A 24,116-nucleotide genomic window follows, 5' to 3' on the forward strand; every position below is an offset into this window, starting at 1 on the left:
AGAAATAAATATTTTTATTCTTGGAGACTACTCTCATATTAAGGTCTTTGAATTAAAAATAAACAAAATGGAGAAAAAAACCCCTTAAAAATCTCACAACCTTCATCGTAGCAAAGCACAGTTAAAAATTACTATTCTCTCCAATATGAAGTTGCTTGAAACCAAAAGGATATATCGTACATGTAGGCCGTTAATGCATTTGTTAATGTGAGTTAAGCATAGACGAAAATTATCCTTACTTTAAAGGAGTTGTTTAATACGCGAAATTTAGTATTAAAATGTTACGAGCATAACTCGTCCTAAAACCAGACGCTATTTTTTACGATATTTTATGACTAAGCAGTCAAAGCTATAATGTATGTGCACTCAGGATAATGGCTCGAGACTTTGCATTACCCAACGAGCCTTAAATTGTAATATAGAGAGAGAAAAGAGAGAGAGAGAGAGAGAGAGAGAGAGAGAGAGAGAGAGAGAGAGAGAGAGAGAGAGAGATTGTATTCCTATGTATTTCATTATTTTAATTCTGAATACAAGACTAGACTGTACATAACATTAACATAATAAAATATTTTTTTCAATTTGTTGTTGCGTCATTTGTTAATGCAAAGTTTTTTCTTAGCAACAGTAGAGGGTTACAATGTATGTTTGTTAATAATAGTATTATCGTCCAAATATATTTTATAGGCAATGAAAAATTCACACCTCAAGATCATAAACCCCATCTATGTGACACATATTTAATATCCTCATTGGATATTTTCCCTTTAAGTTAGTTTAATTTATCATTTAAAACCCTTTAAAAGGAGATGAAAATATTTTGACATCCCTGAACTTTTAACATTAATACTATCGATATTATCATTCTTGAAAATGTGTTAATAATTCACAAAGGTGTGTGTGTGCGAAAAGAATTGATAACCTGTTAATTATCGTTAACTGATTTCGTTAAAGGGGCATGTTCACGATTTTGGTAAAAAGAAATATTTATCCGTTTTAATGTTTACAATGCTTCTGAAAGGCGTTTGTAATTGTCAACCAATATTTGAGAGTCAGTCGTCGTGTTATAAACGAGAAACAGAGCTTACAACTCTTTGCCATGTAAACAAAGCTTTGTTTACGGTTTAAATATAGAAGGGAAATTTCCAGTTTTAGACCGAAAATGAATGTGATAAACGCAAGGTATTATCTATTTATGCTTTAAACGAATTTAAAAAAAGAAATTAGCTTGAAAAAAAAACGTCTACCAGTATATTGAACCAATGTAAACAAAAACAGGGCACGAGCCTTGTTTACATGACAAAGAATTGTGACCTCTGTACGACTGACACTCTGATTTTGGTTGAATATTAGAAATACATTCCTATAGCATCATAAACACTTAAAATAGAAAAATGAAATTTGATCAATATCGTAACCATGCCCCTTTAACTTATTGATTAAACGCGGTTTAAACCGGACCCAAGAAGATACCGGTATGCGTATCGAATTTATTACTCAATGCAAATGACATCCAGCGGATATTCTTCAGTAGTATAGGAGAAAATACTTTAAAATGTATTTTTTATTATACAAGGGCGGGAAAAGAAAAACTCGGTACATAAATATAAGACAATTTAAAAATTTGAAGCTTCACGAAATCTGTTGACCATCCAGATTCCATCGTGTACTTCAGAATCGTGAAAAAATTAATTGTTCGATGGATTATAAAAAGGGGTTCTTAAAACTTGTTTGAACCAGTTTAAAGCAGTTTATCCTTTCTTTGTTTTGCTGTTATAAAGAAAATTTTCAGGTAACGTTCGGACATTTCAGGACAGGTGGTGCCTTATCTGATCAGATTTTAGTGCTTTTAGGTCATAAACTTTTCACACTCTTGTCCTGAAATGGTTACATTTTTCTTTGTTGTGTTTATTTTCTCCTGGAATCTAGTTTGAAGGTCAAAAAGTTGAGAGCAGATACGTTAACGTGTATACTCTGAAATGTTTAATTGTTGTTTCCTACCTTAAGCTTGTAAGTAAAACATCAATAATCAAAGTACTGAAGAACTGGCGGGAGTTGATTTTGTCGATGTTTATTATTCTAAAATCAATGATATGTTATTTTGCATGACAAGTACATGTATACGTAGTTTCTAATTTGAATTACGCATTTTTTTATATTATGAATTTTTGAACTTTTTCGATTAGAATGTCGAGAAACCTCCATGTGAATCATGTTAAATAATATTTAAAGATAAAATTAATTCAATCAAACTATGTATCAGTGGTAGAAATATTTCTCGAAAATTGTATGGATCCAAGCAATATTGAACTCTAGTCTCGTTCAACCAAACGCTCAGCTGACACCGTAAATCTCCGACAAGGGTTTACGGAGACAGCCGAGCGTCGAGTTGGACGACACTATATTGAACTCTGGCGTAGGAATACATACGACTACAAAAAATATTTAAACTGTTCGTAACATTTAAAATCTGACTATTTTTAAGGTATTTGTAAATAAGTTTCCTTGAAAAACAATGCTTAAGCATACATTACATCGCATTCATCAATTATTTTCAAGAACTAAGTCTTGTCAGGAGCAATGATTTGTGCTGAGGTCCAAACACTGTTTCACTTTCGGTTTGTCCGAGTGACTGCATAGGAGAGTTGATTAAAAATCAACTCCCAAAAATGAAAAAAAAGAAAGAACTTGTCTTTTTATGTATAAAAAAAACAGCTGGGTCGCCATATTAACTAAATACTAGTATGTGAAACCAAATTTTCAAAGCACTTATAAGAGCGTTGCAAATAAATATGATGAGATGACTTGCAAACGTATGCTGGAAAAGAAGCATTAGCATTAAACGCAATTCAAAGCGCATCAATTGTATGAATTGACTTAAATAACTGCATAGCAAGGGAAATAATATTAACTGTACAGCTTCTCTTTTATGACTTATACTTATTCAGAGAACAATAATAAGTGTTATTTGTCGACCTTGGACAGTATTGTATCTAACCCAAACGCTCGATCTTCCCTCACATATTCATGGAACTTATGTGTTCAGCAACAAGAGTAGCAACAACACATGGTCGATCTGGAGACATGAGGACCATGGAATTTCCTACTTCGTTATTAATGGTTATTCTCATTTTGTATTTTTTTTTCTTATCATGTAATTGTGGCTTCTGGAATTTTCATGTGTTTAATACACCTGTGCCAAAGGTAACTTTCCATCTTATGGCAATTTTTATTTGAACTTTAAAAATCATAATTTTACACGGAAATATTTCATATTGAGTATTCTAACATGATCCACGATTTCTATCGGATATCAGATCTCTAATATCGTTTTTATTGTACAAGTGTCACACTAGTGCTTATTTATTAATTGCTATTTATTAGTGTTTTAGTTGAAAGGCCACCACAAACGATGGTGACTTCCCAAAATTATAGTTAAATGGTATCTATTTCATATGAAAACATTTGCGATCATACTATTTGATGTATACAGGTAAAATTGCAAATATGTTTAACATATGTTCAACATATGTTTAACATATGTTGAACATATGTTCTGAAACATATGTTCGCAATAAAAAACGAGCACCATATGTTAAACATATGTTCATAAACATGTTTAACATATATCAAACATACGTTTTTGATAACCATATGATTACCATGTTTATAAATATATGTTAAACGTATGTTGACCATATGTTAATTTCATTTTTGTGTTTACTCATTTTCTTTATCCTTTGGTATTATTTACACAACATGTATCACATATGTCTTATGCATATTTAGAGTCTGTAATATGTTTAACATATTTTTCAAACATATCTTAACAATATTTTTCAAACATCTGTTCAACATACTGTGATAAATTCATTTGTTTAACATATGTTCAACGTATTTTTAACATGTGTTACTCAAAACGTATGTTGAACATATGTTGCAATTTTACCTGTATACCGGTGCATTTCAATCAAATAAAATTATATATTTCACAATTATTTCTGTGCAATAAGGACGTTACTTTATTAATCATTGTCAATAGTTTCACTGGACCTTGATTTAGTTCGTATATACATTTAGACATCAGTTTAAACAAAATACAACATGACATTCAAATGAGATGGCGTATCTATTTAACTAGACTGTTTGTAGATAAATCAGACAATCACTTCATGAAATGCCAAAGTACATATCAGTTAATATGCCCCTCATTTCACCCCAAATTATCGTGCTTGTATGAAGCCACATCATAAACACATACAGTTGCACGTGTTTATTTTTCGATCCAATATAGCAATATAATCGAATAATTTAAATAAGCAAGCTTCAATCTTTTTCTCAACAAATGGTTGTACAATGGACACCAATGACCTTCGTTAATATTTATTTTCAGATTGTTACATTTTCAACCTAAGTTTACAGCAGTGCAGTTTTTAGTGATTACAAAAAGAATTGTTCTTTACTTGTATGCATAATCATAAAAAACAGTATGTAAAACCTCATACATGTATTTCTTGTTTTATGTATTAATTTTTAAACAATTTTGGTCAGACTTTGGCAGAAACAAGTTATTTCAAGAAATGTTAATATTTTGGCCGTACCTGTCCCTTAAATACACTTAAGCTTTCTTAATTTATCTGTTATCCAACAACTTTATATTTTTTACAAACATATCTTAAATAGTTGACCATCTGAAACGTGTATAGCATAACATTTTTACACGTGTGAATTTATGACCTAAAATCGACCTTTTAGGTGCATTAAGTGCAAACTGTATTCAGTATTTACTTTACTGGCGATGGCAAAAACGCCTTGAACGTATGCTAGATCAACAACTGCAATTATATGCACTTCACTTTTATGTTAAATTAACGATAGTGCCTTAAAGTAGCCATTACACAAAAATATAGCATGCACTAATATATAATACCAATAGCAACAATAACAAAATTTGATGCTTCTACGGTAAGTGTTACATGTATCTAGTTGCTTAAATCATTTGAAGCTTATTGTCAAATGCTTAATCAAAACTTCAAAAATTTACTATCGCATTAAAATTATCGTTCAAAACTATGATTTCATTTTAAAAAATAAAATAATTTTGTCTTACTTAGTTATTTATCATTGTTGCTGATTTTTTTGTGTGAAAAACCTGGAAAAAATGTTTTGGTTGAAAATACATCTATAGGCTTAAAGTTTGCTGTAAAAAGATTTTTTTTTTAAATTTATTAATTCAAACATGCACAGACATATCATTTGTCTTTTAGATGATTTTTTTCATGAAACACCTAAAACAAGTAACTCAAATCAAAAAGTCATTAAATTTTTTATCAATATTTATTTGTCCTCATTTGCACAAACATCGAAAACTTCCAGAAACCTCCAGAAGAGTACGGTTCTATGATTTATGAAATGTATGCAATATTATTTTTGGTATGCTTTTATTTTATCATGACAGAGAAACAAATTTATCCTTACAAAATACGGTTATGTCTTTATCGATGACATTGATTTGAAAAGGTGAAAAGGTATTTTTAAAAATGCCCAAATAAAGGGGCAAAGATAAAGCTTGCCTTTCCATACTCACTACAGTAAAACTCAGTTATAACGAAGTTCTTGGGACCAATGGATTTACTTCGTTATATCCGTAATTCGTTATATCCATATAACGAATTCGTAAAAATATCTATAGCGAATTCACTATAAACATATTTTCTTTCACCAGACCATTCTTTTTCTAATTGAGGCTTAAAATAAAAATGCATTAATTTGATACCTTTAAAGATCGGAATGGGAGTTGAAAAAATTATATGAAGATAAATTCATTCAAACTATTATGTAAAATGGTAGTGCAGTCTGTCATAAGTTGTAAAGAAATTCGTTATAAAAGTGTTAAATTTTGCTATTATTCCTCTCTACGGGACTCAAAATCAGTTTGCTATATCCGTAAGTTTGTTATATCCGAATTCGTTATAACCGTAAAATTTTGCAAAGATTTGTTAAGAATTTTATCGGGGACTAAAAAAAACTTCGCTTTATCCAATAATTCGCTATAACCGTGTTCGTACTCAACTAATTTTACAGTTTCGTGTAATTTCAATTTGCCAAACTTTTTATAGCATAAACTTCCGTGGGTTATATCTTAGGACTGCACCAATTCAACAAACTGCTATTAGTTTTACTAAAAAAACCTCTTAACTCAGTCTATACGCATGCCATATGATACGTTTTAATATTTAACAAAATATTAATGTGGTCACAAGATGCTTTCAAGCATTGAAACAAAACTGTGAAAGTATGGATAAACACAATAAAAAAGTTCCTCTTTAATATGTTAACTTCTTCACCCTAATCTCTACATGAACATTCTTTAAATATCTCAGAGTTATATTTTGCGGGAGATATAGAAAGATCATTATTCTACCTTAATATGTTAACCCCTTTACAGATTGCAATACTTCTTGTCCTCAAAATAACCCCATCCAGACAAGAGTACACAAAGGTTATGTTTGACAAATAAGTAAAAGGCCTACATGCAAAAAACATTGACGTATTTTTGATAACTTGATTAAGGTGGAATTAAAACAAAACGTAGTAAGAAAAAAAGGCGTGTCTGTATTTGCATGCATAGTTAAATGCTCTCCAGCAAACAACATGATAAATACTAATATTTTAATCTATCACAACCTCTTCCTCATTCCAAATCATTTTATACGTCTTATCGAGAGCAAGATTAAAAGTGTGGTCAATTTCGTCGCAATTAAAAGTGTGTTTCTGGTCATTTCAGTTTTCGTTGGTCTATTCAGTTTTCGTTGCGATTAAAAGTGTGTTTTTGGACATTTCAGTTTTCGTAGAGATTAAAAGAGTGTTTCTGGTCAATTAAGTTTTCGTTAAAAAATCAAAATTATGTTTTTGGTCATTTCAGCTTTTGTTTCTCTTTCACAACTGTCACTTCTACATATTCGTTGATATTTTGTTTTATCGTTTTAATTAATCACTGTCCTCTGTGTCTCCGTTTAAGTGAAACGAACTCTGTTCATGGAAGTTTGAATGTGCACCTTTAATCGACAGGCCGATGCAGCTCTGTTTCACACTGAAAGGGTTTTTAAACAATACTTTATTTTCCATTACTCCAATTTAATCTTTTTATCAAAGACAAGTATCTACATGTATTTAACAAGGACAAAGATATGCGTTAGTTTAAAAAGGTTAAATTTCGTATATGCAACATACCAATGACTCCATTAGAAGGTGTCCGAAAAATAACCTTTAAACTTCAGATTGCATATCGAATCTATTCTTTATATAAATATCTAGGTCTGGTAAAAAGATAGTGCTGAGAGTGAGTATATGACTTAAATTTGAAGAAAGTATAAATTATGACCATCTAAAACAGTGTGGGAGAGGGAAAACATCTTGCTTAAAACTTAAAAACAACATCTTCATGATGTAGATCACAATGAAAATACACTTCAGTTTTAAAATTACTTTATTATAGGGGAGAATCATTACTTTCATGTTTTAGTTTGAAAACAATATCTTCTCGTTGGCAGTCAATTTAAAAAACATGCAGAGCCAAACTAATAGATATTGTAAGTTATCAGATAATTGTGATAGGTACATGGACTTCTGAATTTATCCAAAGGCGGTTTTAAGGTATACAACAATCTACTATAGAGGGTAATATTCGGATTTTTTTTCAGCATTGAACTAATACGATACCGTTAACATGCATATTATCATTTTTTTCTCTCTTCTTTAAGTGGATGAAGCTTTGAAAAAATTGGTGATGCTTTACACATAACTTGGATTGTTTTAATAAAGATTACAAATAAATTTAAAATAAATAAGTTACTGCTGAACATGTTTTACAACTTTTGTTCACGACTATTTATGTCTAGGACAAAGATTTACGTGATATTATCTGATAAGGGGTCTGCTATTTTACACGTCCCCAAAATAACATTAAAACGACTTCAGAATGCACAAGTTTAGATAACGACAAAGTGTTTCGGGTAACATGGAATTCGGTAGATGGTGGCCCACACTAAAGACAAACTAACATTTTGATACGAAATGTGGATCTAATTGTCATGTAAACTCACTGCCTACACATCGCTAAACTATTCATTTTACAGTTCACTAATTTTTTAAGAACCTCTAGTATATAATAGTAAAAGACTTTTACTGTTGTATTATTATTTTTTTTTTTGCAAATGAAAAAAATAATTCTGACTACTTCATTTCGTATAAGTACTCTCTACTCATTTTCGAGTTTATGTATATGGGTAAAATATAACACTGTTAATCAAAAGAAACGCTGTATTAACACTCGAAAATAGTTTTAAAACTTGGATTTTAGTCCATAAAGATAGGTTGTTTTATCGGGTAAGACTTGGATGAAAGTAGTCCGTACACGTCTATCTATTATATCATTAACAAATGAATGTTCATTTTTTCAACCTATCCAAATTCTTACTATTGACACAAATATATACACATGCATATAAGCCAAAGGTTCTGGCAAGCATGTACAGAAATCTTGTCAAATATTCTTTTGAATAATTGACAACATTTACTTTTCTAGCTAATCGTGAATATAAGTGTTGCTTGCAGTTTAATTAAATTGTAAAATGCAATCAAGATGATAATATGTTTTTCGTGTTCTAAAGAATTTGATTTGATTTTTTTCTTATTGCAAGAAAAGCAGGCATTGAAAATATTTTGCGAAAAATAGTACTTTACAAGTTGTATAATTAAGATACATTATGTACATGTATATATTTTATAATGTGTTTTATAAAATCGCTCTTTAAATCTTGCTCATGGCAAAAACTGCAAATATAAAATTCATATGAAAAGTATTCTTGGACAAAACATTATAAAATTTTAAAAACTATACATATAAAAAGACAATGGGTGAATTAAATGTATCAAGTCTACAAATTATAATTTGTTAAACGTGTGTTTCTTTTTTTGCATTGTCCATGCAAATAATACCGAATATGAATAAAAATAAATAGACAATTCCTGTAATGAATTTTATTTTCTCAAGTTTTATATCATTGCTTAAAAGATATATATCACCAAGCAAATAGGATACAAAGACGTTATGGAGCCAAATTTTTTTTATAACCTTATCAGTCATCTTCACTCTCACCTATCTCATTACACGACCAGGACAATTGCGGTTTGGTCATGTTTGATCTTGTTTGGTCGACAGGCAGTCTAGGCGCGGTTACAAGGTTATTTTGAGGAGTCAACGATGCGTTATTACCTTGAGAAGTTTCACCTTTTCGAACTTGGGCGTACTCCAGGATACTTTTAAGAAAGAAGATCAAAATGTGGAATAAAAAACATGTAAAGTGATGAGAAGAGTTTTAAAGTACCATTTTAAAACAACATTTTTGTGACCAAACTGACGCAATTATTTCTTGAATTGGCGAAATGATTAAAAGCACTGATGAATGTCTATTTAAAGTATTTTTAAAGCAACATTTTCGAGTTCAAAAGGGATAGAATGTGCATCACTGCACTGAAGCCGTCATTGGCAAACTAACAATTCAAGTTCACCATACATCACTTTACTAACTTAATGTATCTTTATTCTTTCTACGAACGATTCAAACTAAACAGTTAATGTATCATTCTGTTGAAATGTCAACAAGTTCTGTTATGTACAAGCATTATCATCAAACGTTTGTATCTTGTTTTAATTAAATCCTACTGATCATAAGCTTCTTGAATTTCTTTTGCGTATCAAAATATAAAAAGAAAACCGTTTATAAATTAGTCAAGGTTTAAATATGCATGCTCATCTATCTCTGACCAAATAATCTAAGTTAAAAAATTTTTAGTTGTTAATTCTACCAATAATTGATATTTCATATACGTATATATTCGTATATTACCTGTTGATTATGGGAAAGGGGTAAAAAATCTTTTTGACCCTATAACTATCAATATTAAAAAAACAATGATCCTGATAAACCAGATATAAAGCGGAAATAATTTCATTACACTGATGGTTCGTACTCACACGCAATTATATGGTATAGCAATATATTTTATTTATCATAAGCTATGATAGCAATATATTTCCTCCCACCCTATTGATATAGGAAAAGTAACTACAGCAGGGAAGAATCAACTGAATGGATTAGTGTTCAAATCAGACTCAATGATGTTGCATTTCTCTGTCTGTTCACTTAGCTACTTGTATATAGTATCTTGTATATGTAAGTGGTTAAGATTGATATAACCCTTCAGGTAATATCTTTTGCTAAGTTCAATAGAATATGCGCTTATCACCTAAAAATCGGTCTATTCACAAACCTAATGATACAACATATATATTAGTAGTTCAAGGTTAATTTCTGTCTTTGTCTTATATTTGTAACTTTTGATAAAGACCACTGATTCGATCATCTACTGTACCAGTAACTAATATTAAACACATTTCCCAACTAATCCAAACTTGCATAAAGAAAAATGAAAGTTGGCACATCTTAAAATGAATATTTAATCATGAATATGCCTGGGTTAACTTAGCAGTTGCAAATATATATATATATATATATATATATATATATATATATATATATATATATATATATATATATATATATATATATATATATATATACACAGTGCCAGAAAAAAGTGATATGGCCAACATTGAATGTAGAGCACGACATTTTGAAGTCTTTGCAAATGCTCCAATTTATTTCGATTATAAAAATATATACATTGTAAATATATTTTTCAGTATCAAACGAATATCTTATTTTACCATTTGAAAATCATAATGAATACTTAATAAATCAAAAAAATTAAGAAATAAAAAATGCAAAAAGATAACAACATTTTTAAATTGTTCTCACAAATACATATCATAGTAAGAAATTGCATTGGATTTTTTTTTTCATTTCAAAAATATGCAAAATGAAGTCAAGGTCAATAGAAATATCAATAACAGTTCAATATGACATTGTTATGTTAAAAGAATTAATATCACAAATAGTAAACTAAGCTAAACCTAAAATGATTGAAATTGAAGTTTTATAGTAAACGTTTGACCCCCCCCCCCACCCCACCCCCAAAAAAACATATAAATGTATAATTTCTCTCATTTTGCATAACTTAGTAGATTAAACATTTTTAAACCACCATTAATTTACATCAATGAATGGAACATGCTTTTTCTACCAGGTACTTTGTAAATTAAAATTCTCAGCAGACTTTTTGCAACCTAAATGATTAACAGACGTATAAATAGGTAAACAAAAAAGACATTAAACTTCTTCAAAAGACGGTTTCTGATTTATTTTGAGCATCCAATTTTGGTATTTTGGATTAAAAGAGGTCTTTGAAACAATATGTACTTTTGTTTAGAATATCATTATTTACTGTCCTTTGCATAGTGGATCAAAACCTTAGAATCCCGTTTAAAAATGTCTTGGGTTCGACAATACTAGTATTTCTTTACGTCAAATTTTCAAGATGTCGAAGAGAAAAGAAAAGAAACCTATTTAAATAACCTGTAACGTTATGTATGGATTCTAACTTTTTTTAAGGGGGGGGGTGTTTTCTTTTCTTGCAAAACTGATATGTCTTTATTACCTTCGAGGACACACAGCACCTTTTGAATACACGTATTTGATTGCCAACGAACGGTGGACAGCAAACAACGACGACCAACTGATATTAAATGGTCATCAAAGATAACACTTCAAGGATTTGCATGGTATGTACTACGTGATATTTTGCAGGATTCCAGATAATTTTCTGGAATAAAAAGTATATACTCCCTGATTTGTATGAATTTGCTTCTAAACCAAAAAAAAAAAGACTACTAGTATTTCACACAAATATTTAATAAATTTCCATTGCTTGTCATCACTGCATGTACATATGCATTTATATGGAATGTAATGCACAATTACAATTCATAAAACAAAATTAACTTTTAATTATAAATTTGACTAATCTTTTTTAGCAAAAGTCAATGTATATTTAATAAAGTACTTTCTGTAGCTCTTGCGATCTTAATTAATCTGGAAAACACCTTAGGATGGCTACGTCTGTCTTATCTCTAAAAAAAACCAACAAAATAGCTGCTCGCCGAAACAAAAATGAACGTCGGCCAGTATTCCGAAAAAAAGTTTATTAATTCTAAGCGTTACATTCATGTTAATAATGGTTAATCTCGAGAAAAACCCAACTAAATGAGAATCCATAGAATAAAAATAAACTATTAACTCTTGATGGAAAGAGTAATTGTGGTTTTGATTTAATTAATTAATATTCATTGAGAGTGCAACATTACTTTCCAGAAATGTTCTTGAACAATATTTCACAAATAATATAAATGTAAAATTTGCGACAGATTAACTTGCATTTATTTGAACACGCCTTTAACTGGACATTTTTCTATCTTTTTAAGTACTGGACTGTTGTCGTCAAGGTGCAAGGTCAACCGTAAAATGAACTTATTTATCTCGGTTAATGCAGACCCTTTCCAAAAATAATACCCCTATTGAGACAAGCTACGTGTGGCCTTGAGGACCAAAGCGACACCTGGACATAGTGCGAAAAGTTAACAGGAAAATCAAAGAGACGAACGTATGTCATTTAATCGATGCTCCTCCCACTGTGCTACCCGATACACCTTTGTTCAAAGTATAAATAGGACTAAGCCGAAAGGAAAGTACTATTATAACTTATAACGCACTTGTTATCAATTGTGGACATACCGAGTTTAGTATCGATGTGCAGGTATGACTGTCATATATTGTTATCTTTACCTCAACCTTTAACACACGACTCTGACGGATTTCAGTTTCCTTTTAAAGCTCATTGTCTATTGAAGCAATTCACGTGAGAAAAACCGATCTACTTTTTTAATGCGGGGTACATATTTAAATCGCCGATATCCGAATAAATAGTTTACAAGATGTATTCAGTGAAACCAACGTCCATTAACAACAAAGACAGACTCTTTAGAAGAAACAAAAAGGACTTGCATTTGAAATTTATAGTAATCGGAGATTCTAGAGTTGGTAAGACGACGCTTGTGGAGAAATACTGTGGTTATGATCGAGACAAAAACCAGAACAACAGCCAACTGTGTTACCAACATACATTGACCACAGCAGAATGGAGCTGCAATCTCAAAATAGTGGATACAGCGGGTAAGGATTCAGTAACTTTATTTTCTTTGCTGAAATCTGTGTCCTAGGATCTCTACCTATAGTATGTCCCATTATCCATTAAATAGTTTAGTGTCACAATCTGCATATTTTGTTGTTTTTTAAAACGCAGTTTTACCTTCTTTTAGGACAGGAGAGGTACAGAAGCGTTACTTCTTCCTACTACAGAGGATCACAGGGCTGTCTAATTGTATTTGATACCTCGGAGGAGACATCTTTCGTCAATATTGAACACTGGTAAGGGATACATACGTCAGACAACAATAAAAAAAACAAAATATCAGAAAGAAGGTTTTTGTATCTCTTAACAATGCCCAATTTTTGTATATGAACTAAGAATTTTTCACTTTACTTAAACAGGTATAACGACCTGATGAATTACTGCAATAGCACTTCAATTTCTGTTGTTTTGGTCGGAATCAAGCGAGACTCCCGCGAGAGAGTTGTGAGCACAGAACGTGCACAGTCGTTCGCAGACCACTTAAACTTGCCTTACTTTGAAGTGAACTTGGACAACAATAGTGAAATCTCGGACGTGTTCGACAATTTGGTCAAAACTGTCGCGCAGACACTTCTGTCGCGTGAGAACTCTGTCAGTTCTTCCACCTTGTCGACAACACGCCTTTCAAAAGCTGTTACAAAGGCCGAGTCCAAACTCGGCTGTAGCTGCTGCTAGTTTCAAACAAAAGACTAGCCATGTTAAGCTTTTAGATAATGTGCCAAATATGCATTCTATTACACTTTTATCTGTGACTAGAATCTCGCTGTCTTCATTATCATACCTATTGTGATCGTCATTTCATTATCATCACTACATTAAGTTATGTTCATGTATATCACAATTGTGACATTTTAATGTAATTATGTTTCTATAAATACAAATGTATATAAATAACAGTTTTTTTTAAATCTTTAAAAGTTTTTGAATGAACTGTAAGTTAACGAACAATCAAATATATTGGTTGACAATTCTCACTTTGATGTAGACGAAATAAATATTAATGGAGATCAAATGTTGTAGAGTGTTGATCAAAGCACAAGAGATGGAAAACAACAGTCATTATGGTAAAGAAAGAGCTAGAGTTTTAAAAAAAACGAACAATGGAATCAGTAGTAATATAAGCAAATTTGAGTACAGCTTACTTTCAAACAGTAAACGTCACTGTCATTATAAGCATTATACCGGGTACATGTTTGTGACCATTCGTTTAGGTACTATCTATATACAGACAAGCCCTAGATTGCGATTCTGAAAGGGATCCGGTTTACATTGTTTCTAAGATGCAGAAAAACAAAACATTTACAATACCATATTGACACAAAAAAAATGTCGAAAACAAGCCCCGCTCAATTTCGGCCCGTAAAACATGAGGATAGAATAGAAAAAAATACTCTCTCTCTCTCTCTCTCTCTCTCTCTCTCTCTCTCTCTCTCTCTCTCTCTCTCTCTCTCTCTCTCTCTCTCTCTCTCTCTCTCTCTCTCTTACACAGAGGACTGGATGGTTGTGGCCATATTTAGACTACATTAATCATTTTGAAACAAAGGGATCTGTAAAGGAAAACCTTGATATTGGAAAGCACAATATTTGGGTAGGTTTTTTTTTTACTAAAAAAAGTTTATGGCAAAAACATTAGCATATTTAAATTAGGTAGATCTGACGGGTAATTTGTTGACCAATCAGTCAATCTAAATTTCGTATTGCTTGCTAGTTAAAGAGTTTAGTGATCCTGCAACAACAATCGCTGAAATAAGAGGGGGTGGATAATTCCGTTAACAGAATTGTTATACGTCACTTCAGGGGATATTGAGTGCTCTTCGTCACGCACACTGTCACCTTGAATATCCCTCTCCTTTGAAAAAAAAAGAACGGTAAGACCGAATCATTTGTATATAAAAACCTTTGAAATTTTAGTATGTAAAAGTCATATTACTGCATTAGAAAAGTTCACTTTTTCAAAACATATTATCTGCTTTTTTGCAAATAATTGCCGACGTAAATAGATATAAATCGTTTGATTTTTTTCCGCCTTTCAAATCAAGATTAAAAGTTGGCTAGAAACGATACTATGCTACGCATTATTGAAACATGAATCACATTGTGAAACCACGAAGGCCATGATGCACTTTCGTATAAACAAGCCCAGTTACTGACACGATATCAAAGACAAAATACTGCACATAGAATGGGATAACCTTACAAGTTTTGCAGCACAACAGACACATCGATGTTAAAATCTAACGTATGCGTACAAAACAACACCACTTTGAATATGGTAATCTCACTGGAATGTTAAAAAGGGCAATAACAACAACATTTGATCCCAATTCAAGGTCGGTTAAAATCAATACATTCAATTGGTTACCGGGCGAGGAAACATTAATATTTTGCAATTCGAAAATTTAAGCGAAATCCCTCGATTGGACTCGTTTAAATGTTTAGGTGTAATCTATTTTTAAAGCATGTATGTACACCCGATCTATGAACCAGCACGACTCTGTCAAGTATATAATAAAAGATTATAGGTTCAATCCTTATTGACTTCATGCCTCCTAGACACCCCCCCCCCCCACCCCAAACCATTTGATAAAAAGAAGTACACGTGGTATTGAATAAGCGTTGAACGGTCAATTATGATTCAACTTGTGTCTTGACCATGAGATCAAAGGGCGGACAATGATTTAACACCCGACACGTAATGACCACTGTCCATTCACATCTCAGAATTATATCACTCACCCTTCAATAAAACGTAGTCAGAGGCCGAGCCCCAATTGTAACGTGAATGAAATACCTGAAGCTTACTAAAAAAAAAGGTGACATTTCTCTTTTTATATTTCGGAAACATTTTCCCATGTATTCAAGAAAAAACATCGTCAATTAATTGCTTTAAGTGAAATATTAAACTTTTGATAATTTCTATACTTGTTATTTGTTCTTGGTCGTTAAGAAAATGTAGAATTACATATATTATATGTTTGTGACATGACTTATATACTAGTAATGATATTATATTTTGTGAAGAGTGTAATTTTGTTAATATGGGGTAGGGGTAGGGGGTGACAAAACTGAAATGTGGGATAATACACACTGGCTGGTTTCATTTCACGTTACATGTAAGTCGGCAGTGAATAAGGTAGCTAGCTTGGTAAAGAGATTTACATGTACATGTATATGCAGACAGTTTGTCTCTCGCCGCCGTATAACCTCCAGTGTGTATTATCGTGATAAGCAGCTTTATTAAAGATTAGAAATCCGCGGATATTTTCAGCGATCTTTTTTCCTTCTCATTTTAAAAATGCATTTATGGTCCCCATATGTAAGCAAGATGTATCATATATATATATTTTAAATGATGCATGACTGAAAGCGACATAATTTCACATTTTATGTTCACAAACCTTCGATGAAAAAAACAATATTCAATATAATTCCTCTTGCATGAACAAAGTCGGAAATCAGTGTGTTGAAGTAAAGAAGGAAATTGTTTGTTGTGGAATTGGAAGAAAGCAATACTTTTTGAATATAAAACTCTCAACGGTTGATTTCTTTTACACCAATGTATAGCATACGTAAGGGCATTCACAAAACAATGACAGAACCATATACATGACGTAGCATTTGCTGACTAGTTTTACATGTACGTTAGCTTTCTTTAATGTAATGAAATTTCATATCATTCTAACGAGAGACATTAGGTTACATTTTTTTTTGGGGGGGGGGGATTTCATTGATGATGATGATATAAATAAATATATATATATATATATATATATATATATATATATATATATATATATATATATATATATATATATATATATAAATCTAGGTCATGATTGGTCATTATCGGTTTAAATAGTAACCGAACAAACATATCTTTAAAGCAGATTCGAATTTGTTTTTTAATTTCCTCGTTATATTTTGATTTTCGCTTTCAATACTATCCAAGCTACATGTACATGTATATATAGATGTTACATCATCGTATTGCATAACAAGAAAATTACTATTCAAATTGTACAAATATACTATACAGGGTGGAAAAGAGGGTGCATTTTTTATGTATTCAAAAAATCAGACCATGTAACTGATATCTCTTCCCGAAACAGTTTAAAACTATGTTCTCCAGCAAATTATTTTACATGTAGATCAGCATTTGATTGTCCAGGAAATACGAGAGCATTTTTTTTTACAAGAATTCCCTCGCATTATTCTGACAGATATGAGTGTTTCCAGCAATAAAGTTATGCAATATTAAGATGATACAACACAAAAGGGTGCATACAATAATATCACATGCACCAGTCAGTACAAGTAGCTACATACGTATTTTTACTGGGGTACATTTACATATTGTAGGTCCTTGACAAAAATAGCTACAAAAGATCAAATTAATTCAAAACAATGGACTTCTGCCAAAAATTCATCGCTGAGCTTCCACTCGACTTTAAAGCCCTAGTTATATTCCTGTTCTAGCATGGTGGATTCTCTCTAATATATAAACAAAAACTGTTAGTTACGTGTAACTTTGATTCGCCTAAATCAGTGATTAGTTATGAACATCAAAGATGATAAGAGGAATATTTAAGTTCCAATTAATAAACTATGTATGAGGATGTAGATACTTCATTAAAAGACCCAGTGCTTAATAATTTACGTTGCTCACCTGCGCCATCTTTTCCTTCGATTAGATTAATCGGCAAAACCCTTGTATTCGGGTGCTGGACACCATAAGACAAGAAGAAATGGTAAATCACTCCAATTTGTTGAACAGTTGTTCAAGAGAATTCCAAATGCATCTTAGTTAAAGAAAAAACCAACATCGTTCCAACGGTCAAATTCGATGAGTAGAATTTGGTTTTCAACTGAAGGTCAAATGTCTCGTGACTTCGACTCTGAATTTTCCAAGATAAATCATGACTATATCACATGACCAAACAGAAGCTGACCACACTATATTTCAAGTCAATTCTAAAAGTGAGCTACAGAAAATTTCAAAAGCAATTGAAAACGCGATCATAAAAATCGATTGAAAAAGACATCAAAGTATTCTATATTTGCTGCATGTTTCCAAAATTATGTTAAGACCGTCTCACCTGACCAAACAGAAACTGACCAAACTATATTTCAAGGCAATTCTAAAAGTGTACAACAGATGATTTCAAAAGCAATTGAAAATGCAATTATAAAAAATCCATTGAAAAAGACATCAATGTATTTTTTATATTTGATGCAATATTGTTTCCAAAATGTATCATCTTACAAAATAAGTCACATGTTCAATATACAACAAAACTGGAAGGAAACTTAATATTTGGCTAATTTGTAAATAAATAAATAATATAACATTTTATAATAATGTTTTCAATGGTTAGTTTCAGACCATCAGAGTTGCCATATGTTGAATTTTTTCAGAACCACAAGATTGTAAAGTTGCATGCACCAGTCGGTAAAAGTTGCCATGTGCATATGGTAACTATGGTGGCATATCTCTGCCCCTTCTGTGCAAGTTATTTTTCTATTAATTATGTCGGCATGCAAGATAAATACGTCGACATGCCACTTATAAATGGATGTCAACATATTTATCTCGCATGTCAACATAAGTAAGTTGCATGTCAACATATTCATCTTGCATGTGAACATAAGTAAGTTGCATGTTGACATAAATAAGATGCATGTCGATATAAATAAGTTGCATGTCGATATAAATAAGTTGCATGTTGACATAAATAAGTTGCATGTCAGCATATTTATCTTGCATGTTAACATAAATAAGTTGCACGTCGACATAAAAAGGTAGCATCTAGCATTTTGGATGTCACAGGTGGGCGATATTTGGGATTTTTTGAGATTTTGTATAATTGTTATCTGATTACAATTTTCTTGCATGTCAACATAATTATGTTGCATGTTGACATCATTATCTTGCATGTCAACATATTTATCTTGCATGTCGACATATTTGATAGAAAAATAACTTGCACACAAGGGGCAGAGATATGCCACCATATAATTCTTATCTGATTGCAATTTTCTTGCATGTCAACATAATTATGTTGCATGTTTACATAATTATCTTGCATGTCAACATATTTATTTTGCATGTCAACATATTTGATAGAAAAATAACTTGCACACAAGGGGCAGAGATATGACACCATAGATTCCCTCTATTTTTTACGGAAACCATAACTCTATACAGACTAACAGAACTGAAATATACACGCAATGTTTTTCGATTGGTCGAAACCTACAGCGACCTATGAAACATCACGGACTGCACGTAATAAGCATGATGATGTCAGACTCAAATATAGGAGACGATCTGGCTGTTTCATTTAGCTAACGTACTGATGTACTTTTACAGTAATGAATTAATTTCACTTACTTTTTACAACCCATTTATTAATTTGTTAATTGTAAGATGTATATATAAACAATACAGTGCCATCTTTGATGATTCTAAGGATTATGAAGGTAGCGATGATTGCAGAAAAAATTCACATAACCCGTTGACGCAAGTTATGTTTATTTTCTGCAATGTCGCCACCTTCATACCCTGCATGAATCACCATTAATATTTCGCGTTTCTCACCTGCTCCAACGTTTCCTTCGATTAGATAATTCAGATATCGGCGAAAACCCTAGTATTCGGTTGCTAGACACCACCGGACAAGAAGAAATGGTAAATCACTCCAAATTGCTGAACAGTTGTTCAAGAGAATTCCGAATACATATTAGTTAGAGAAAAAACCAACATCGTTTCAACGGTCAAATTCGATGAGTAGAATATGGTTTTCAACTAAAGGTCAAATGCCTCGTGACTTTTCATTTTTCAAAGATACATTAAGATCGTTTCAACGGTCAAATTCGATAAGTAGAGTATGGTTTTCAATTAAAGGTCAAATGTCTCGTGACTTTTCATTTTTCAAAGATATATTAAGACCGTCTCATCTGACCAAACAGAAACTGACCAAACTATATTTCAAGGCAATTCTAAAAGTGTACAACAGTAGATTTCAAAAGCTGAAAAAGACATGAATGTATTAACTTTTATATTTGATGCATGTTCCCCAAATGTATCATCTTATACAGTAAGTCAAACCGTATATGCTCAAACAACAACAAAACCGGAAGGAAACTTAATATTTGGCTAATTTGTAAATAAAAAAGGAATTAGTAGTAGTAGTAGTTTTTTGACGTATAATTTACATACACTGCCATAATAAGGGACATAAAAGGAATCAAATAAATAAAAACAAAAATATCTTTTTAAAATAATTTTCTAAATGGTTTGGTTAGTTTCAGACCATCGGAGTTGTCATATATTGAATTTGATAAATTTTTTCGGGAACCACGCCATTATTAAGCGATGTCTTAATTTTATTAAATTATTTTATATACGCATGGCTGTGCTGTTGGACCGAACAAAAATAATTAACAACACCAATAAATTCATTAACGAAGAGAGGTGTTACATTTAGGTCAAGCAAAATAACGCAAATATTTGCTGACAATAAATACAGGTGAAGGGACGTCCACTTTTGCCTATCTACACTGAAGACAAAACAAGTACCACTGCAAGGACGTTAGTCTATATGCACTGAACTCCACTTGAACCCGTATTGGATCTCCTCTTGATTTACAGTAAAACATCATTACAGATTGTTTCCGAATCACCGAATGGCTTTAGTGTACCCAATTGTTAACCGTTTATACATGTAACCCCGAGTTCACGTTTGTCTTCACGGGTACATGGCTTAATCTTATTTACCCACAGAATATCAGTTAACTACTAGATGCATTGCACTGCTGGGCGGAGCCACAAACAGTCATGAACAATAAATTTCACCCGATAACGCATGCATACTAAAGCAGATTCACAAACTTTGGCTGAGATATATTAAACCTACATGAAAATTTAATACTGTGTTGAAAGTTACTACAAGTACTAGACTAAAATTTCAAGCATGTGTTAACATTAGTTTAAACTTGTATCAATGCAACTTCTCACAAACAATGATCAGAGGTGCTTGAGGACAGGACCGACCCCCCCCCCCCCCTCCATCCCCCACCACAAGTATCTAGACCTCCGGGACTTTTACCATTTTTCTTTAAATTATCCTTTTGTGGCATATTTAAAATCTAATTTATACATTCATTGCACAAAATATGATATCTTTCGTTTGAGGGAGGATTTAGACAGGAATCAATTTCTACTTGGTGTAATAATGAATTAATTGTCCGGAAATATAAGGTTTTCATTGAATACCTGTTTGTGTCACCTGGTTCTTAGGAACCGGTTCATTACATAGGCGTCGGAACCGGGGAGAGGGGGCTAGGGGGAGCTTAGCCCCCCCCCCCCCTTTTTTGCAAAGATAGACATAACCATTAGGGACATAGCATCATAGAGGGTTCAGCCTTGAAAGATTGAGAGGTTTCAGTCATAGGCATACAAGCCCCTCCCCCCCACCCCCATGAATAAGGAATTTCATGATTGGGGGGAAATATTTTTTTGGTAGGTAAGATTTTTTTTTTCGGAAGTACAGGTATACTCCCTCTACCCCCCCCCCCCCCCCCCCCCACGGATTAGGATTTCCATGATTTTGGGAATTAGTTTTTTTTTCCTCAATATTTCTGAGGATTAGTCTAGCCCCCCCCCCCCCCCCCCCCCCCCCACTTTCGATTTGCTTCCGACGCCAGTGCATTAGCAAGGCTATATAAAGAATTGCTTATGTGTTAAATACCAGTTTAGGACGACACGTACAACGAAAAGTTTAAATGTTAAGAATTTTTTATTAAAGTAAATAAATCATGTGATCCAGCTTTATGTCATAAATATGTATTTGTACATTTAATATGCCAAATATTAAATAGCTGCAGCGTGTCGTTGCTAATTCCACAGAGTGTGTTGTTATTTACTAGTATTATTATTTTCAGCTTTCATTTGGAAAGTAATGAATGGATTCAAAGGAGAAATTACTTAAAACAAACATATTGAAAAAAAATCATATCCCTTCTACCTGTAATATAAATTGTAAGTAATTTTGTGCAATGATTGTATACATTAGATTATTAATGTGTCATAAAATGATAACTTTAAAAAATTAGTAAAGTCCCGGGGGTCTAGACACTTGGAGTGGTGGGGTGGGGTGGGGGATGGAGGGGGTGGTCGGTCCTGTCCTCAAGCACCTGTGATAATGATACGTATATGCAATAATTGTAATAAACACGCATGATAGACAGATATTTCCTTGTTGTTTTCAAATTATATCTACATTTGAATAATTTATAATCTGCCCGTTATCTGGGATTTGACATCAGTGTCTAGAAATAACGGAGGACGAAACTTAAACGGAAAATACTTTGTCGATAACGTAATCATTATTTATGCGTATATCAAAGACATATATCAAAAATAATAATTTTCAGTCTTTAAATAAAACATCGTAATATACATATCACGTGTACATGCGCAAAATTCAAAAAGCGTTCTGTGAAAATCAATTCACCTGTACATGTACTATACGTGTACAGTATAAATTTGCAATGAAAGTTCACTGCCTTTTGCCTACACGTGGTCTCCGGTCACGGTTCTCTTTTTACACAGACAATTAAAATGATGTCATGATGTTTGTTTTGTTTCTCTTGGTTTTTATTTTAGGTTGTGGATAGAATATTTAGTATAGACCCTTTTTTTCATGAGCAAAACCGTATGTTAGGTTTTAAAAGTGAACCAAACAAAAATTATGCTGTAGAATCTACATGTACTACTAAATTTTTAAAAATTCAACTCCAGGCACGTAGCAAATTGTGGAGTGGTATTTTTCTGTTGGAACAGACATTATTCTTAATCTACGCATACAGAAAAATGAATGTTGAACAAACTGCCTGCCCCCTTGAAATTTTATAAGACATAGTTAAAAATACGGAAACTTGGTAAAAAAAAATCTTAGATAGGATACTTCTTTCTCCTTCACACACCAAAAGAATAGGATTTTGAAGATTGATTAGGTTAGTGGGGTTTTTTCCTTATCAAGATTTTGAGTTACCAGTACACCAATCCAGTAAATTCAAATCGTCAAAAACGACAGGAGGATGAAAACCCTTTGATCTAATTAGGGATTTCTATCCGATGTTTCTACGTAAAATCTATTCGCCATTAAGTTGTTCTAAATGCTATACGTGTGTACATACCCGACTGGTACATATTCTTCACCAAGTCAAGGAACCGTTTGTCCCTTCTCCAGTAGTCGGGGGCGAATCCTCCCGGAATAATGAGGGCCGCCAGGTCCTGCATTCACAAATACAGTCATATGAAAATCAGGATGGGGACAAATAGTAGGCCTACTTATTTTTTAATATAGGTGGATTCTCGTAGGCTGTCATAATAATATAAGAATGACAAAATGTCGCTGATATCGTATGCAATGAACTACTTTACATATACATGTAATTACCTTTGGAATGTAGTGGAATATTTGGTAATGATGTACCTTAGCTTTGTTTGTAATATTGTGACACTTTAACTTCAGGGAAACAACTTGGTTATTATTAAAATGTTTACAATTTTTAGAAGAAGAAAAAGCGGTGTCAAATTTCATGAATAATACCTCATGGTTGACGTCATCAATGCCTACTTCCGCTTTGCATGGATACCCGTGTTTTGAGTTGTAAGTTTTGCCTTGCTCCGGACCAATGGTAAAGGTCTCGAACCCCTCCTCTCTCAGGCGATAATATGGATACCACAACTGCAAACATCAATTTCTATCTTTTTAATAATTGTTAAAACATTTAATAACATAAATATTTTCAAAGCTATCAAAATGACATAGTATGGAATTTACTATGTTCTGGTTAGTTTAACGTTAGTGAATAAAGGCAACAGAAAAATGGTGAATCGA

General features: G+C 32.2%; 2 protein-coding genes across 2 annotated transcripts in view; one reads left to right on the forward strand and one right to left on the reverse strand.

The window, feature by feature from the left end:
- LOC105337300 (putative cysteine protease YraA) overlaps nt 1-24,116 on the reverse strand; it is a 34,489-nt gene that overhangs the window by 9,227 nt on the left and 1,146 nt on the right. The window contains exons 2-3 of the mRNA XM_011441963.4: nt 23,826-23,963; nt 23,410-23,506 (exon numbers count right to left, since the gene is read on the reverse strand). Of these exons, the coding sequence (XP_011440265.1) occupies nt 23,410-23,506; nt 23,826-23,963 (235 nt within the window). The remainder of the gene's footprint in view (nt 1-23,409; nt 23,507-23,825; nt 23,964-24,116) is intronic.
- Nucleotides 12,670-14,103, forward strand: LOC105337299 (uncharacterized). The gene is made up of 3 exons (XM_011441962.4): nt 12,670-13,190; nt 13,337-13,445; nt 13,569-14,103. Exons 1-3 carry the CDS (start codon nt 12,953-12,955, stop codon nt 13,882-13,884), a joined length of 663 nt encoding a protein of 220 aa, XP_011440264.3. The 5' UTR covers nt 12,670-12,952; the 3' UTR covers nt 13,885-14,103.

Source organism: Magallana gigas, chromosome 3, assembly GCF_963853765.1.
Source record: "Magallana gigas chromosome 3, xbMagGiga1.1, whole genome shotgun sequence".
Taxonomy (NCBI): Eukaryota; Metazoa; Mollusca; class Bivalvia; order Ostreida; family Ostreidae; genus Magallana; species Magallana gigas.

What these genes read in the sequence shown, in the direction of transcription:
- LOC105337299 (XM_011441962.4), top strand. Translation starts at nt 12,953, where the DNA reads ATGTATTCAGTGAAACCAACGTCCATTAACAACAAAGACAGACTCTTT. An exon ending in CAAAATAGTGGATACAGCGG is followed by an intron (nt 13,191 to 13,336) that starts GTAAGGATTCAG and finishes ACCTTCTTTTAG; the next exon opens with GACAGGAGAGGTACAGAAGC. An exon ending in TTCGTCAATATTGAACACTG is followed by an intron (nt 13,446 to 13,568) that starts GTAAGGGATACA and finishes TTACTTAAACAG; the next exon opens with GTATAACGACCTGATGAATT.